An 18,949-nucleotide genomic window follows, 5' to 3' on the forward strand; every position below is an offset into this window, starting at 1 on the left:
CATGCCCTGCTTAAGGGAAGCGAGTAGTGGTGTCTGGCCTTTGACCTTTTATTTGAACTGTTTCTTCTAAGTCCCTTAGCATTACTGGCAATGTAGAAGCTAGCAAAAATTACTCTTGATGGATTCCAGTCAAAGTTCTCATTGTCTTACATGAGAATGCATTTAATGGCAAACCTCAAAATAAGAAATTGTAAAATAAATGTAAGAAAATAGTGACTCACTTCGAGCAGTATTCTTCTATGAGCAAAAGCAGTACGACTTCAGAAGTGCAAGGGAACTTCTTCTGAGTAGGTCAAGTTCTGACTTCTTCACCTGCTAACCTTACATTTATCTCAGGTCTTAACAAAGTTCTTCATGTTTGGATTTCTATCTTTGCAAACCTGTGAGGAAGAGATAATATTTTGTTGACTGGCTTCTGGCTTTAAAACCAAGAAAACAAAGACTACTTCAATATTCAAAATACGAAATGTGGTTGATGGATATAGATTAGTGAGTGAGAAAAGCCCAGCAGTGCACCTCTGCTACAACCAGAGGTGCACAGTCTATGATTCATCATAGAGAGTTTACTTAGTTGCTTGTAGTATAATCATTAATATATTTAGAATCTATTAAATATTTTTCAGAAAATGTCTTTTTATCCTCTTTTTTTGCAGACATTTTTATGATAACCCTATCCAGCTTGTTGGAAAATCTGCTTTTCAGCACTTACCAGAACTCAGAACTCTGTACGTGTTTACTTTTTATTTTAGTTGTCTTTATAAATTGCAATATTAGAGTTGACCCACACTTCCCTCACCACATTGTATTGAAATGATGTTTTTAAATTCTAGGACTTTAAATGGTGCTCACAGATAACAGAGTTTCCTGATCTGACAGGGACTACAAGTCTGGAGAGTTTGTAAGTGCTAGAGAAGTATTTTTACTTTGTTTTTAATTTTTTGGCTGACTTAAGAATGTCTTAAAAAATGTATTTGTTTTGCAATCTTTAAAGAGAAATCTTTTTTTTTTTTTTTTTATAAATATTTTCAACAGGACACTTACAGGAGCCACAGATAACCTCTCTCCCCAAATCAGCTTGTGACCAGTTACCTAAATCTCCAAGTGCTGTACGTTTCAGTAAGATTATTAACATTACATTAATGCAAGAGATTAATGGACAAATGAAATCATTATGATTTAAAAATTACCAAATTACTGCTATTTCTGTGTATCACGTTACTTCTTAGGAATCCAGCTCAGGGAGCAGGCCTCCGTGTTACTCAAAAGTTCACAACCCGCCTATCAGTCAGGATTTCCCATACGTTGCTGAACAAGATAATTACTTTGCATGTTTTCACTAAGGGTAAATGGTGCTTGATTTCTTTAAAAAACCAGTAGAACTACCTTATTTTCATTCATTTTGTCTCTCCTACAGTAGTCTGGGGTTTTTTTTCTCACTAAGGCAGATAATAATAATAGTGAAGTGAATAGAAAGTAAAACTCAGTAGGAGTGCAGTTTTGAGACCTTGTTATGCTCCTTTTTAGTTTCTTTCCAACTAGACATAAGTAGCTGACTGAAATTTTATTAGACTGTTCCTTGGCATAGTTGGAGCATAGTTTTTGTACTAAATATCTAATATTATTTTAGCTTGGAAATTTCCTTGGAGTTTGCTTAATCACTAACGAAAGTAATCATTGCGTCCGCTTCTTTGAGAATGAGCCAAAAGCACTTTCCTCTATGTATTACATCACTAGGAATGTATTTGGTATTAGTTTTTCTGGCCACCATTGAAATAGCAATAATTATCACACATTATTTGGATACCAGCATGGATGTCATGAACATTTTCAGAAAAAATTAAGTTTTAGTTGATGGACTCAAATAATAATTTCCAGAATGATAAATGACATAAACAGAGTCTGTTGCCAGAAGAAAGTCTGTACACAGGCTTGAGGTCAATATGTCCTGTATTATTCAAAAACCATAAACAATCTCAAAACAGAAGGCAAATAAATACTATAGTAATTAATAACTTTTACACTTCATAGCAGAGTAGGACCGTCCATTGGAAATTCACATATTTTGTATCACCCTGTATTATTAGAGCTGATATATAAAAGGGTGGGGAACCAACTTAACAGCAATTTCATATACTCAGAGATGCTCTTTCCCCATTCCCATCAGATTGGAACGAGCCCACCAAGCCCACATTTAGGTTTGCACATTAGTTTTGCCTGTGCCATGAAGTGTAATGGTCTGCTGAACCTCACAAGTTACTTGGAGACTGTGACCTTGAAGGGGCTTCCTGGCTCAGATACCTGCACAAACACTACAAGCGCAAACACTGCACGTGCAAACACTGCTTGAAAGACAATTGTGCATCCTGCCTAGCACCAGCACTTCCAAATGTGGATTAATGTACACGGAGGCCTCCTGGGTGACTGCGCACCTGCAGTAAAGGTGTATGTGAGAACATGGTCCACCAGTCCTCGAGAGACTACCCTCAGCACAGTCAGGTCAACATGGGAACCAAAACCACTTTGCCCTCTGCCACTGCCAAGAGCCTCATGTACTAACAAAGTGGGAAAAAATCCTTAAAAATAAACAGTGAAATATTCCTGGAACACTAACAGAATCTGAGAGCAGAAGGATTTTGGTTTTGGTTTTGTTTTTTTTTTTCCATGTGTGAAGAGGGAGTGTCGTCCGTACAAAATTCAAGCTGATAACATACTTGTAAGAAGACCTAAGTCACAAATCCAATGCATGACAGAACAGCCACAGTCCACCAGACATGTCCAAGATCTTTTACCTTGGCCTAAAAGCTTCCAGCTGACTTGAATTCTTCTTTGACTTCTCTGATTTGGACCACGGAATACCTTTGAAAAATATGAAACAGAGGTTGTAATCTTTCCTGCTATTACGAAAAATATACCTATATTGATAGTAGTCATTGTGTGTAGTAAAAACAGAGTGGAATACCGTAAAAACACACAAGATCATTACTTGCACCACTTCCACAAATCAAATATAGAAAATTCTAAATGCCCCTATTGGAATAGTAACAGTGAAATAAAATTTTACCAAGGAAGTAAATGGGTGGAGACGAACCAGTTTAAAGAATTTGAAACAGAAGTGAAAAGAGATTACTCTTTTATGTGATAATATGGTGTATCTGTGGAAAAGGACATTTTTCCTGATTATAGATATAAGCTTTTTTTCTATATTCTTTTCACTAGCAAATTTCCCATTCAGTTTTCCCTGAGCAAGATGTGTACATAGGATGAGACAGTTGGGTGGTGGGGGTGGGTATTTGGTTCCCTTTTTTTTTTCCCCTCCAATTTCTGCAAATTGCCTGGGCTTGGTTTTGATTAGTTATATTATACTATAAATCAGTCCAGATGTTTCAGTTGTTCTGTAATTGTTGAGTTTTGGCTCGAGTCTTTCTAAGGTTTTTTTCCTCCATGTAGTGATTGATTTCAAAGTTAGTTCCAATATTTTTTTTAACCTCTTCCCTCAGTTGTTACAGTCTAAGGATCAGAGGCATACTGCTTAATTAAAAGTGTAGAAAGGAAAGCTGATTACAGTCTACTGTGATTATTACCAGAAAATACAGGATCTTCTCTGAAAAAATATGAATATAGGTATTTAGTAGAGTATTTTAAATGGTTTAAATATTTGTCAGAATTTCAACATGATGAATATGAAGTCTGTGATGCAAATCCAATATTCCCTATGAGCAGATGGCCAATATTGGTATTGCAAAACACTCAGAAGAAGTCTACAATTAAGGCAGGAAATCTTCAGACAACGGAAGGAATTTGCAAACATAGTATATGGAGTTAATACATCTTGCCTTTTCCCCTCCTCTCTCCGCCTCAGTTAGAAATCAAAATCTGGCAGATGAAAGATGGTAACTGAGTTTGCACATTTCTATTCTTTGAGTGTGGATAAAAACTAAGTTATTTTAAATTGAGCGTGAAAGTAGACAATGAAAGATCTTTTTCTTTTAACGTTACTTTGATGTTAATGTTTTCTTTTCTTGTATATTACAGGGATCTGTCTTATAATCTGCTGAAGATTTACCCTGTTTTACTGCATGTAAGAAACTCCAAAAAATGTAAGTGTTAAACTATCCTAAAAAGTCTAAAAGAGGCATCTGTGTACAAATTTGTTTGAGCGTCATTAACTTGGTTATTGCTGGCCCATTTGACATATCCCAAATACATACCCTTACACGATATTGAAGTGGATCGTAAATGCAGTCTAAAACACCCCAAAGCATCCTCCAAGTGCCTCTGAAACTGAGGAGATTCTTTTTACTATTTCAGTGACTTGCATCACAATGAAATCGGTGAAATCAAAGCAGACACATTTCGGCAGCTGGCTGCTCTTCGATCTCTGTGAGTACAGCCTTAACAGCCATTCATCTGGGTTCTCAAAAACATGGGGTATACACTGCTTGTTATCTGCCTCAAAACCTACTTCTTTCTGTTTTTCTTTGATCTTTCACTCATAGGTCATAACTGTGAAAGCAGAACAAACATTGTGAAGTTTAGCATCTGCAGCAATTAATTCAAAGATGAAAACTTCCAGCTGTAAAAGCTGTTACTTCTAAACGTTTCGCAGTTGGACTAAATGATTGTTGTGGGTCCCTTCCAACTGGACTATTCTATTCTATTCTACTCTCTCTATTGAGAGAGATACTGAGCCAGAGCTAGTGTCTGTTGGCAGGTTCATGTAATAATCAGCTCTAGGGAGCATGAAATCTTTTTATAGAGAACAATGTCTTAAGAAATAGATTCTAGTCGTGTGTCGGTTTATTCGTTTTCACACAGATGCGTATCCTAGCAAAGTAATTTTGTCAAGAAATTACTCATGGGTGTAAGTCTTTGCAGGATCAAGCCCATACATTTTTTTAAAGAGTTCCTTTCAGCTTTTTATTTTTCAGGGGCGGTGAAGATTGAGATTAGGAAGTTAAGCTTATTGACAATGATTTGCTGTTCTTAGTCACATCATGAGGACCTCTCAGAAGTAGTCCATATACCCCACCCTTCTTTCTGCTGCCTTGGGAAGCTGTGAAGCAGACTGAAAATAACTATGTTAGGCTGCAGAAGGCATTAAGAAGTTCTAGAGAAACTGTCAGTTTAATAACTAACATCATTAACTGACTAACATAATTTAAAAACTGAAAAAAGATTTTGCACTATGAGACATGCAGAAGCTTATTGAAAATATTTGCATGTAATTAATACCTTTTTTATATTTAGGCCTCCTAATCAAGTGTATGAAAACTTCCGTATTCACTCAGTGGGTATGTAATTTTCCACTCACTTTCTTGTAGGGATTTAGCTTGGAACAAATTAAAATTATTCACCCCAATGCCTTCTCCTCTTTACCATCTCTGATCAAACTGTAAGTATTTGTATATCTTCTACATTCAACTTTTCACATTTTTCTTGCGAGAATATACAAAAGAATTAATATCTTAGTGGCCAGTGGCCCACTCAGCAGAAACAGAGGGTTTCTCTATTCTAATCTTCTGGTCTGTTGAATCTGTATTTAAATGCCTGCTTTCTTGTAGTTCAACTCCCATAGGTATTAAGGCAAAGCTGGATGTAACACTGTGTAATCAGAGTGATTTGGGGTCCATTAAGCATATCAGTGTATCTGCCTTTCTCATTCATTTATAAGCTGTTTAGTCTCTTTAGCATTGGGGAATATTTCCTGTTTTGTATCAGGATTAAGGGGTTGGATTCAAAATTAAATAAGAAACATTTTTCAGTAAGCATCTTTATTTCATTGTTCCTTATTTGATAGAATAGTTTTTCGTCTTTAGTAACTTCAGCTAGAGTAGTTAGTGGTCAAAACATCAGCAGTCCAATTTTGTAGGCCTTGTTCACAAGCACTTCTCAATCCTAACATTTTCCTGTTTCCCACTTTCGTTGTAATGCCTCTTTATGGGGAATCCCCAAGACATTGGGCGTATGGGAAGATTTGAAAGAGAAATTTGTCCGGAGTCTTCCTGCTGCCATGGCTGTCACCAAGATATGCTGATGGGCATCTGCTCACAGACAATCCAGTACCTGCTGGGAAATCTACATTTGGACAGGAGTGTTCCTTTCTGTTGATGTGCAAGCCTCCCCTCTGAATGATGCACTGAAAAAATGCCCATAAAGAGAATATTGCCTATGACATCCCTTTTTGGGGGCCCTCCTCATGACTTTCCTACAGAAGAAAGGTGAGGGAACATTATGGCTGCCAGCAATAAATTGTAGCTTTGGTCAATAGCACAGAACAGTCAGGGAGGGTTAAAGAAAAAGCCTTCTAACACACACAACAGCAACACAGTGTGGCCAGTGTTCCTGAAATGCTAGTCTGCAACCCTGGTCTGGACTTGCAGTCATGGGTTGTTTTTTGCTATTGCAGTAGGACTAAAATTTCACTCTTTGCATTTAACTATGTTATGAGCAGGAAGACACACACATGCACACGCACAAACACACTAAACCAGAATAGGTAGAAGACCAGACCATCAACATATGTCTTACTTTATATCTAGCCCTTAGATTTCAGTAGATAGTCCAGGAGACAGGAACTGCTGTACCCTTGGGCATAAAAGCATTTCAGCAGCATCAGACCCCTTTTTTCTCCTTGACTGCTGACGGTCTTAAGTATTGCAGTGTAGATAATTGTGAAGAGGACTAAAAGACTTCTAGAATAGATGGGAGAGAGGAGAAATAGAGAATGGGATACCTCTGGACTTCCCCCTCTTTAATTACTTTACCATTTCTCCTTGATCACAGTCACTTTTTCGTTCATGGGTTTTATTTTTCTCATTATGTGTCCATGTTGTGCTGTCTTTCTTCAGCTCCTCAGACAAACCTCTGCTTAGAACTGTCACCTTCATCTGCTCCAGCCCAGACCCATCCTACCCTGAAATACACATCTTCCCATACACCTGACCTGCTCCCTGTGGAGCTTTCAGGGCAGCCATGCTCTCTAGCATCGCACTGAATCTTTCAAACTGTGGAAAGCTATTCTGGTACTGGCTCCTTTTAATTCAAACAATCTAATGAACAGGTTTTAAAATAATTTGCTAGTCTCAAGACTGCCACTATGAATATTTGTAGTCAAATTTGGCAACAGACACTTAGCTAAGTGCTAGGTATTACTGTTAGCTTTCTGCTAGTCACGTAGCTGCATACTCCTGAGCAGTGCTGCAGCTTTGCTCTGTTGACTGGGGCCTCTGTTTAATGCAGTCATTTTGATTGAGTTAGAAAAGTCTTACCTGTTTTTCCAATGTGACAGTTCTAGTGCTGAAGAAAAAACAATGAAAGCCCATAAGCTGATTTTTATTTGCTGTTATGCAGGGATGTGTCATCCAACCTTTTGTCTTCTTTTCCTGTGACGGGGCTACATGGTTTAACTCATTTAAAATTAACAGGAAATCATGCCCTACAAAGTTTGATATCATCTGAAAATTTTCCAGAGCTCAAGTGAGTATATCATTAAAACTAATAAGCCACATTTGTGTTCATGTGCAATGGAAGGTGTGTCAGTGTGTAACGCATGTTACTTCGTATTGTCAGTCTTTGATCTGTGCTATTGAAACTAAGCAAATATGATAAAAATGATAGACTTCTTTTATTACGCTCACTTTTAACTGAAGAAACTATGAAACGTTTTGAAATATTAACCCCAGTACTTGCTTAATATGAGCCACATCTGCTTCCTGGTGATACGTTTCAAAAGCTGTTAAAACAATATTGCTAGCAGCTTAGCGATATGTCCTCTTCTACTGGACTGTGCTTACAGAATTTCAATTATATTTAATGAGAATGCAGCAAATATCAAGGGAAGAGTACATTTCTGAAGTTTAAAAATATTTGGTTTCTTTTGTTTGAACATGTTTTTTTTGGTAATCTTTTGATTAAGATTCAGATAATTCTTTACCATTATTATTAAAACATTTTGATGCTAGTAATTTTCTTGATGCTCTGTGATACAGGAAGGAAATGTTCTCTAGAGATCATTTGCAGCCTGCCAGTCACCAGATGACCATAGAGAAATCACAGTAAAGAGAGTTTTGCCTCTGACTTCAGGGTATTGGGAGTGTACCCTAACTCTCCCTTGGTTTTTATATTTTAGTTAGAGGATGCCAAGTGCAATATATATTTTTCCATGTTTTACTGTAAAATATTTGATATCATAAAATTTGAAACAGTTAAACAGTGTGTACATATTACAGAATCACAGAATGGTTGAGGTTGAAAAGGACCTCTGGAGGTTATCTTGTCTAACCCCCGTCTGTTCAAGCAGAGTCACCTGGAGCTGGTTGCCCAGGACCACGTCCAGACAGCTTTTGAATATCTCCAAGGATGGAAACTCCATCCTTACGTCCTCGCTAGATTTGCCTTTTGCACTGGAAAAGTCTCATGAGCCTTAGCAGGCAGACTACTCAAGGAGACATTACGGCTAATGAAAAGGACTGGAGTGTTTGGAGTTACCAATAAGGGAGTCACGAGTAGAAGTGCGGAAATGATTAAACCTCTGCATACAGCACTGGAGGGATCCACACTAGAACACTTCTATGATGGCATATTAATATAAACAGATAAGAGCTGCAAAAAATGATTCCAAGGTTAGGAAACAATTCCTTAAAAGACTTAATAAACCAAATATTTGTAGTTTGTCACAGAGGAGGTTGAGCAGTGACTTGAATGTTGGAGAGACAGCCTTGATGGAGTGTGAGTACTGCTCAGCAGTAGCCAAACACTGATGTGTTATCAGCACCTTTCTAGCTATCAGTACAAAGCACAGCACTATGAGGGGTGCTATGGGGAAGATTAACTCCATCTCAGCCAGACAAAATATACAAGGATGTGTCAGGCAGTAGTTTAAGTCTTTAAAAAAGGTACAAAAAGTATAATATATCTAGAGCTGATTAACATCTGTAAGAACAAATTACATCCAGTCAGGAGGGAATGGGGTAAAATCCTGCCCTGGAGTCTGCAGGACTTTTACCATGAATCAAAATGAGGCCAAGACTTCACACAGGATCACTACACAGACAATGCATGAAGCACCAAACTTGAACAGAGATCTAAAACAAAATGAAATTTCACCCTTTGTAATTGTTGGAACCAGACACTGGTTACAACATTAAAGACAAATTCCTGTATAAAAGCTTCCTGCTCATCTAAATGGGTCATTGCTGTTCAATACACAGACACATCAAAGAGCTGAGCATCCTCTGCCCCACCTTCAGGAATGGCACGAGAAAGCTTTACGGAGCAGAGCCCAGCCTGCTATGGCAAGCTACAAGGAAGTAAAGTCAGGCTGTCAGCGCCGCTCCTTCTTTATCTGATGCTTTGATTCAGTGCTGTAAAGAACTCAGTGATTTGCTCCATCCATCATAACCATGCCTTCCCGTTCACTGTCAACCCCAACCCCCCACCTTTGTGAGGTGGAAAATGACCTTGTGTTCTGTGCTGCTTAATCCAAAACCAGAAGAAAAAAGGCATTCCTTGCTGCAGGAAAAAAATTATGAAGGATACAGATATCATCAGTAAGATAAGCGGTATATAAAAATAAATTTAGCCAGTGTTTCTAAAAGAGTTTAATTTGACAAAGTCCAAATCTAATCACATCAAATAAGCACGAGCCGTAAAAAAGACTGCTTCTGGCACTGTATGGCTGAGAGTTCCTGCCTTTCTTTTTGTTTTTTTAAGTAGTTTTTACAAAAAAAGAGATTCCTCCATCACCAAGAAGAGCTGATACTAATTTCTCTGCATTGCAAAGTATGTTTTGTCCTCTGTATTCTGGGTCCCACTCATTCTGTGCAATTACGCTTTGCACACGGATTCAGAAGCAATTTGAGGCTTCTGAATATATATAGAGGCTTCTGTATATCCTAGTAACCAAAAGAAAGAAAAAAACAACAGCAACAACAAAAAACTGTTCAGGTTTAAAAAAGGATACTACAAAGACCTACAAAGAGGATAAGAAATTGGAGTCTTGCTCTTTAAAGTTAATTTAAAAGCAGTGGAGTTTTTTGGCTACTTCATTGAAGCAGTAGACCAGCACAATGCGAGAGGTCCACGTTTCTCAGCAGGCTGGTAGAAGTCCAACAGCATCTGGAAATCTGTCATTATTAAGCACAGAGGTGTCTGAATAACCAGAGAACACATTTTTGTTAGTCCCTTGAGCCTATAATATCCACTAGCTGTTCATTCCCCCAGCTGTATCAATGCCTTCAAAAAGGTCTGAAGTCACAAATTGCAGTGATCACCTTGCGAACTCTCGGTGTTTCTTTTGATAAGTTTTTGTTGTGTTGTGTGGGTTTTTTTCAGAAAAGGGGTATTTCTAGTTTGGGATTGGGATTGTTTTTAGCCCAGGTGACTAGCTATGGGTAAATCCAGTAATCAATGGATTTAGTAATAGTTTATGTAAGAAGGGCTTCTGGGAAATGTGTTCACAAATGTTTAATCGATATAATCTCATTTTAAAAGATGGCATGCACAGAAATGAGTTAGAAATTAAATTCTTGAATCTATTGGCATGAGGTTGCTTGATAGTTAGAGCTTGGTTACCTTGAACTTTTATTGGAGTACCTCAAAAATAGTTTATGTAGCTTTTTGTATTGGGTACAAGGGTACGGATTATTGTTGCTCATGTAGAATCTAAGTGCCCCAAAAGGCACTAATTTAAAAATCACTTTAGAGCTTAGGGTTCCATTTGTTCCCCTTTGTACCGAGCTTTTGGCTAGTGCATAAGTTTTAAATCCTGTTGGCACTGGGTCTGATTCAGACTGATTTCTTTGCAGATTTCCCAGGGGGTTGGAGGTTGCTTGGAATGTTCATTATGCTAATTCACATGATTAACCTCTCAAAAGTAATCTGATAGGAGGATATAGTTCTATTTTATTCCTTTTAAGTTAAGTCAGAATAACTTCTAATCACCTCTTTATCTTTGAATCTTTTGGTTTATTGTGCTTTTGGAACCAAGGCGAGTTGTTAGGTTTTACTCTGTACTATTAGTGAACTGTGCAAATTAAATATCTCTGCTTTCAAAGCATAAAATATGTCTAAGGAATAGAAGAAGCAGTCTACAGAACTTGAATATATGTAGTTCTTCCATGCTACCCTAGAATTTGCACAAAGGAATTAAATCCAAAAAATAAAGGAAATGAGCAATTTTCTGACAAAAGAAACCCTCAGAATCATTGAAACTCACTGACCTATACTCAGTTATGTATTAGGAATAGCAATGATCCTAAAAGAGTTAGGAATGAGCATCCACTGTCCTGCAATGAGCGTGCTCATTTCTAAGACAATTAATAAAGTAAAAGCTTTTCTTCAGTGGCATCTGTTTTCACACACAACGCCTTTCTGATTCATTCACCTTTTGGTTTAGAACACTGCTTTCTCTATCTGTGTACAGAAGACAATGTCGTTTTTGCCATCTTACTGTTAAAAGAGTTGGGTATGGAAAGAGGTGGATAAAGTTTGAATTCCAAAAATTCTCATTCTCCTCAAACTGGAGAAAATTCCATTTGGGAAGTGATGTTTTGGTTTTGCCTGTTAGGCAGGTAGATGTAGTTGTGATCTTTGGATCTGCTCTTTTAAAAGAAACCTTTAAGAAAGTAACATGGAGAAATTGTTGAGTTACACTGTAAAATCATTCAAAATCGTAAAATAGAAACACAGCTCTAAGAATAACATTCACTCCACTGCAAGGCACATACTTCTCACTTTCATATCTCCCATGAAAATGTGTAAGAAAACTTAATTGTGCCTTTACTAAAATTAGCCTAGAAATCATCTGCATTTCTGATGTGGAATTTTATTTATGAATCCTCGTTTTGTATTATCATGGCTGATGTTTACCCACCGATATTTTTACTTTCAGTCATGGCTATTTAAACAAGTTCCTTTCTGCTAACAGTAGAGAAGCAGTTCAATCCAGTAACTCTGGTGCTAAACCAGTATCACGGCATGCTTCCTTATTCTTCTACAGGGTCATGGAAATGCCTTATGCTTATCAGTGCTGTGCCTTTGGAGCTTGTGAGAGCCACTACAAAATCTCCAGCCAATGGAACAAAGATGAGAATAGCAGCATTGATGATTTTCACAGGAAGGATGCTGGGTTGTTACAGATTCAAGGTAATCAGCATGTTTGGCTTTTAAATATACCTGAAGGCTATGTGCAGTCTGGGATGTTAAACAATTCCAGTACTCTTTTACAGTTACAGAGACAGCCTCTCCCTCTCTCTTGCCCAATAATATGTCATTTAAGCATTCCTATGCTTAGCAAACTCATTTTTTCAGGTCTGCCTTTCAAAAATCTCACTCACTCATCTTTCTGTCCAAATAATAACTATAATAATGTGGGAAGTAAAATCTTCCCTTGAGTTTAGAGACAGGGAAGTGGTGCTGATATGTAACCCCATACAAGACCAGGCCAGCAAAGATCCAGTTTCTTGCCAGGCTTGGAACTAGCAACTCATCCTTGGCTCTCCTGCTGTCCACATGCTTCAGGATGAGTCACAGAGCTTATGTGGCTACCTTGGCATAGCTGCTGATATTTTTTCATGGCAATTCCTGGGCACCAGAGAGTGCATCTGCTCTCCAGGACAGAAGACTACTGTATTTTCCTTCCCCTTCAGCACAAGGTCTGTTACTTGACCTGTTACTAGATCCACACATACATATTTACTATCCTGTTGCTTTCTGTGCTATCTGTGCTCCTGCAAACCAGTAAGCTTCAGAGTTCAGGGCTAGCCCCAGCAAGAATAGAGCCAAGAATATATGGTAGCGCAATGACATAAGAAACACAGAAAAACTTGGGTTAATTCTTAGTAGCCTGGCACAACAGCAAAATTCCTATTTTAAACTCTTCCTAGGCAGTCGTCACACTGCAAATTACATAACGGAGAATGTACCTGTAAATGATTATTTTCAGAGAAGTGATGGTGCCAACTTTTAAATAATCCTGAGTATGGTAATTCAAAACTAAGTAGGCATATGTCTGCTTCTGCTCACAGTTTGCCAGACAAAGGGACAAGACCAGGCCTTAAATACCACAGACATTTTTGCAATTTGTACTAAAAGAAGTTTACCTGAAAATTGCAGTATCAAGTCTGGGTATTTTCTCCCCCACAGATGAGCGTGAATTTGAAGATTTTTTCCTTGACTTTGAAGAAGATTTGAAAGCTCATCATTCAGTGCAATGCTCACCTTCTCCAGGTATATGAAACTGCCAGACTGATAGGAATCCAAGCACAGTATCACCAGGTATTCTAGATGCAAAACAAACTCTGAATCTGAATCTAGGACATGAACATGATATTTTGCAATAATTTGATAAGATTAATACAAATACATTGCACAATAATATTAAATTTGCATTGATGTAAAAAAAAAAAACATTCAGCTACTAAATTAATCTATGAGTGTAACAAAAGTTTTGCCCAGTCCTCAGGCAGATCCTCACTGCAGATCCCTTTTCACAGGAATTGATCCCATTATTGAGAGAGTGAGAGAGCAAAGACTCTGTTCGACCAAGACACAGATGATAAAGGGGAGCAGAATCTTTGCTCACTCAGTCTTTAGCAAAGTTAAAATAATTCTTATGAACTTCACTGAGTTATTCTACACCTGAGTTTCTTGAACAACACACAGTTTAGTTCAATGTCTAGGAAATACCAAACACTACTGTATTGATGTGCACAGTCCATCACAAAGGACCTCCAGCACTATCATTTTCTTTATAGAGTAGTGCATCCCTGGCTTCCCAGTGTGGCAGAAAGGAACAAGAAAGACATTGATTGAATTGCAAAGCTATAGGCCACCAATTCTACTGAAAGTTACCTTTAAGGCAAGAAAAATATACCTGTCTTTGGAAGATCACTTCTAGCTTTAGCAGTTGTGGTGATAAGTTTTGCTTGCCTGAATCAGAAAACATTTTCCCTAGCCATTCTTTCATTGTGAACACGAACAAAAAATGCAAGTGACAACTAGTACTTCAGCATTCATTCCAAGCCAAGATTCTTGTTTGTAACAGCAAAATAATAATACATTACTAAAAGTTATGTAAAGAAGAATAGAAAAGGAAAAGGAAGAAATAAATAGAAATAGAAATAGAAATAGAAATAGAAATAGAAATAGAAATAGAAATAGAAATAGAAATAGAAATAGAAATAGAAATAGAAATAGAAATAGAAATAGAAATAGAAATAGAAGTAGAAATGGAAGCCAAAGAATTTAGAATCATTTGACCATCACATATTCTCCTATGGCCTAAATATAACTACTGAGTTCACAAAAACATTGCTATCTTCAAGGTAAGTTATCACCAGACCCAAAGAAAAGTTAGCTTCTGTGTTGATCATTGAAATGGTATCTTAAAAAATTTGCAAACTGACACAGTAGATGCTTACGCCTACTTGATGGCAACGGCTATAGTCATATGGAGCACATCTGTGGGGTTTGTGTCTTCATGGCACGCAGACCACTGTGAAGGACTTGCTTTGAGACAGCATAGCTGGCTCGTACCGAGATCAATGTTTCTCAGACTGCAGAGCATTCAGCTTCAACCGCACAGCATGTGCACCTCAGTTCTACAAGAATACACAGCAGTCTTCAATCATAATGACCCGACTTCAGCCACAGGTCATCAGAAGCCCTACCAAAAAGGTAGCACTTCGAAATGCAAGGGCAGCCTTAATTTTCTTGGACTGCATTATAAGGTAGCCAAAATGCATCTGTCCATAACCATTATCTCACACTTCACCAGGACTCACTAGCAACTTGTCCTAGTTTAGTAAGAGGTATCTTTTTCAGCTTTTTTTCCACATACTGACAAACATTACAGCATTTCTTGAAACTACAGACTGGACATTCACCTTGCACTTGTACTGCTCGGCAAAAGAAACCCATAGACTATTTGAGTTAAGGGACAATGACCCATGCGTACCAGTAATGCAACATGCATATGGAGCAGCATGTTATCAAGGTCTCGGATTACTCCAAAGGAAGAGGAAATTTCCAGCTCCCCTCTTGGACTGAAGTTCACTACTTGACTGTGCTGAGAACCTGCAAGCAGCATGAGGTTTAATGTCTTCAAAGCACACAGCTGTTTTTCAGTTTACATGGGTAAACTACATGCCCTTTTTATTTTGTCATTTCAGGTCCCTTCAAACCATGTGACCATCTGTTTGGTAGCTGGCTGATCAGAATCGGAGTGTGGACCATAGTGGTTTTGACCTTTATTTGCAATGCCCTGGTGTCTGCTACAGTTTTCCGTTCTCCATTGTATATGTCCTCCATAAAACTTTTGATCAGTTTAATAGCTATTGTAAATGCCTTGATGGGTCTGGCCAGCGGAGTACTGGCTAGCGTGGATGCATCAACTTTTGGTAGCTTTGCTCAGTATGGAGCACGGTGGGAAAGTGGAATCGGTTGCCAAGTAACTGGCCTTGTCTCCATTTTTGCTTCAGAGGCTTCCATTTTCCTCCTTACCCTGGCTGCACTTGAACGTGCATTCTCTGTAAAGCACACTACAAAGTTTGAAACAAAGTCCTCCATTGCTAGTGTAAAATTGCCATTTTCTTTTGCTTTATGTTGGCACTAATCATTGCAGTGATACCATTCCTCACTGGGAGTGAGTATGGAGTTTCTCCACTTTGTTTACCACTACCGTTTGGAGAACCCACAGCTATGGGCTACATGGTAGCACTGGTATTGCTGAACTCCCTTTGTTTTCTGGTAATGACTATTGCTTATACAAAGCTCTACTGTAGTTTAGAAAGGGAGAACTAGACAACATTTGGGATTGCTCTATGGTCAAACATATAGCCTTGCTACTTTTTACTAATTGCATTCTTTATTGCCCTGTGGCCTTCTTATCTTTTTCCTCCTTACTAAACCTCACTTTTATCAGCCCAGAAGTGATTAAGTCAATACTGCTAGTGATTGTCCCACTGCCTGCATGTCTAAACCCACTCCTTTATATACTTTTCAATCCACACTTTAAGGAGGACTTGGGAAGTCTGCGAAAGCAAACTTTGTTATGGAGGAGATCAAAACATGCTAGTCTGATCTCTGTGAATTCAGAAGACATAGAAAAACAATCTTGTGACTCAACACAAGCATTGGTAACCTTCACAAGTGCCAGCATATCATATGACAGGCCTAGCAGCAATTCACTAATGCCATCATCTTATCAAATGACAGAAAGCTGCAATCTTTCATCAGTCGCATTTGTTCCATGTCGCTAGTTTCAGTGGCACTACAGAAAATATCTGTGTTTACAAATTGTTTAGTCCTGAAAGTAAGTATAGGTGTGTGTATACAAACTAGAAAGTGCCTCTGAATTATTGTTGCACACATCAGAAAACAGACAATGACAAAACTTGCAGCAGGCTGAAAATCCAATACTTGAGCCTTCTCAGTCTGCTTCCGAAATGCTGAGATGAAGAGAGAAACTGAAAGCTGCTGCAGTTTGTGCAGTTGTATCAGCTGCTCTCTTTTAAAGTAGCACTACTCAGAAAGGGCATCAGTTGGTCAAGAGTGAAAATATCACATTAAATTGGTAAGCTTTTTTTCAAAGCATCACCTGATACAGTTTGTTTTCAGGAGATGGGTTTTTTTTTCCTGTTTACTGCAATTTGGTTTTCATAGTAGTTTTTCAGTGCCATGATTGTTTTTATAAGCATCTGTGTATGGCCCTTACTCAGCAAGGTATCTAAGTGGAAGAGTAGTCCTGTTGAAGTTCTAAAAGTTTCTGCAGAATACACTTTGATGAAGTTCCATGCTTGATAAAGCGGATTTAATAGTTTAACTGGCATTGGATTTGGTTTTTAGAAGTCATTTGACTTGACAAAGCATTTTCAATTGTCAGCTAAACCTACAAAATTAACATGGTGTGAAAGAAGTTAATCAGGATCCTGCTAAGCACTTGAAATGTGACTGTAAATGGCAAGCCATTGTCACATTTTTTGATATTTTTCTAGTGAGGGTCTGCACAGTTTGATCCTGAATAGCTACCATGCCAGTAGAATTACTGCTGATAAAATTGGCAGATGGCATAGAATTTGAGGGTGGAAAATACTACATAGAAAGTCATCAATACAAAAAGACTGTCATGCTGAGGACAATTAAAGAACACCAGAGACATTCACATAAAAGCACTCATTTAAGGTCATTTGTCTGGAATCAAAAACTGTAGTCCTGCTCATGGCGTGATCTTTGTCCTGTGAAACAGTGATTCTAGAAAGCCTCTAGTTCATGGTCATTAGTCAGTTGAAGACGTAGAGGCCACTGTTTCCTTTTGGCTAAGGATAGCCAGTATCTTCAGTCAAGGCAATATCAAGTAGGAGTGAAGAGATTGTATGATCCGTTCTTAACGCTGATGGAAGCACTGCTGGGATATTTCAGACAGTTCTTGCACTTACATGCTGTAAAGAGGATTGTGAAATTGAAAAGGATATGAGTATCATAAATTTAAAGCAGCTTAAGAAAGAAGTCATTTGATCATGGTTTATAAGTAGCTACTTCTGGGAAAAAGAAGTTTGAGAGCAGAGGACCACTGTCAAGAGGAGAAGAATCTGGTAAGATCGACTGGAAGTTGACATCAGGGATATGCAGCATAGAAATAAAGGTGCAGACTGTTGACAGTGATGGTCATTAGCTAGTGGAACTATCTGTCACCAAAAAATGTCTAAATTCAAATCGGATATATTGCTAAAAAAGGTATTGGAGCAGCTATTGGAATTCAGGGACTTGTGCTGGCTTTACTTTAGGAAAAAGTTAGATTAGATTAACACAGAGTTCCTCTCTGGCTTTAAATTTGTTAATACTTTGCCGAATCAAGGCATGTATGTTTACACATCAGAAGCATCCCAGTTAGAGGGAAGAGACTTCAGGTCTTTGCCAAGTCTACTGTCAAAATATCTGAGACAATAGAGCTGCCTTCACTTCCCTGGATTATAAGTCTTTGACCTTGGCCAAGCCATCAGGGGCTATTCCAGTATTCTTTTCACAGAGCTGGCACCTTTTGCTCAAGTAGGCTGATCATTTAAGACACAAAAGTGCACAAATTTACTTTTTTGTTGTTGTTAAAAATAGCTCCCTGAGGAGTAACATTTAATAGCCCAGTACTCACTGCTCAGTTAATGGCCACTCAGCCTCCAGCTGAATGAAACTAATTTTTTAACATCACCAAGGTTAGGCTAGCCCAGTAATTAAGATAATCAGTTACAGATGATCTCTGTTGTTCATCTGTTACTGCATATAAAACTTCCTGGGACTCAAAGGACAGATTTTCACAATGAGGAATTTGTTGCCAACAATGGATATGCCTTGATTTTCTTGTCCGTTCACACTGGCATATTTTTAGTTCTGCAGTTACAGATGGCATCGATTGACTTTGGCTGACATGTTCATCCTTCAGAAAAAAAAATGAACCAATGCCGAAATTATGTATGATAAAGTCAACTGAGTACTTATCTTAATCCTTTATCTGTTGTGGCTTTTGAAGCAGTGCAGCATACAGCTGGAAAACGATGCCACTTTGGGTTAAACAGAGGATCAGCCAATCATTGCACAATACCTATTACCATGTTTACTTAGCTTTAATTTAACTGGGGTCCATCTGTGCTGCACTGCTTGCTGTCAGTGAAATTCCTTTCAGCTCGCTATATTTAAGAACTTTGCAATGTGATTTGAGGAGCAAAATAATGTTATAATTCTAAAGACCAGTTAAAGAAAGCTTCTTTTATCAGAACTTTTTTAGCTTGCAGAAAGTCCTAAAGGCTTTGTGTCTTATTTTTATAAGCATATTGAGATATTTTGATCAGATATTTTAAACTTGAAATTGTTAAAATTCATTTAATAGATTTTTAAAGTAAAATGTGTAAATATAGAACTGTATTTATTATTATAGTGAAATGCAACCACAGTAAAGGAC

General features: G+C 37.9%; 1 protein-coding gene across 1 annotated transcript in view; it reads left to right on the top strand.

The window, feature by feature from the left end:
• LGR5 (leucine rich repeat containing G protein-coupled receptor 5) overlaps nucleotides 1–16,259 on the top strand; it is a 94,488-nt gene extending 78,229 nt beyond the window's left edge. The window contains 17 exon segments of the mRNA XM_086609976.1: nucleotides 654–725; nucleotides 831–841; nucleotides 844–898; nucleotides 1,033–1,048; nucleotides 1,050–1,091; nucleotides 1,093–1,106; nucleotides 4,033–4,049; nucleotides 4,052–4,097; nucleotides 4,309–4,380; nucleotides 5,322–5,344; nucleotides 5,347–5,392; nucleotides 7,351–7,476; nucleotides 11,999–12,144; nucleotides 13,144–13,227; nucleotides 15,171–15,578; nucleotides 15,581–15,787; nucleotides 15,790–16,259. Of these exon segments, the coding sequence (XP_086466102.1) occupies nucleotides 654–725; nucleotides 831–841; nucleotides 844–898; nucleotides 1,033–1,048; nucleotides 1,050–1,091; nucleotides 1,093–1,106; nucleotides 4,033–4,049; nucleotides 4,052–4,097; nucleotides 4,309–4,380; nucleotides 5,322–5,344; nucleotides 5,347–5,392; nucleotides 7,351–7,476; nucleotides 11,999–12,144; nucleotides 13,144–13,227; nucleotides 15,171–15,578; nucleotides 15,581–15,787; nucleotides 15,790–16,259 (1,855 nt within the window).
• The last annotated feature ends 2,690 nt before the right edge of the window (nucleotides 16,260–18,949 follow it).

This window comes from Tauraco erythrolophus, chromosome 4 (genome assembly GCF_009769465.1).
Source record: "Tauraco erythrolophus isolate bTauEry1 chromosome 4, bTauEry1.pri, whole genome shotgun sequence".
In the NCBI taxonomy this organism is placed as follows: domain Eukaryota; kingdom Metazoa; phylum Chordata; class Aves; order Musophagiformes; family Musophagidae; genus Tauraco; species Tauraco erythrolophus.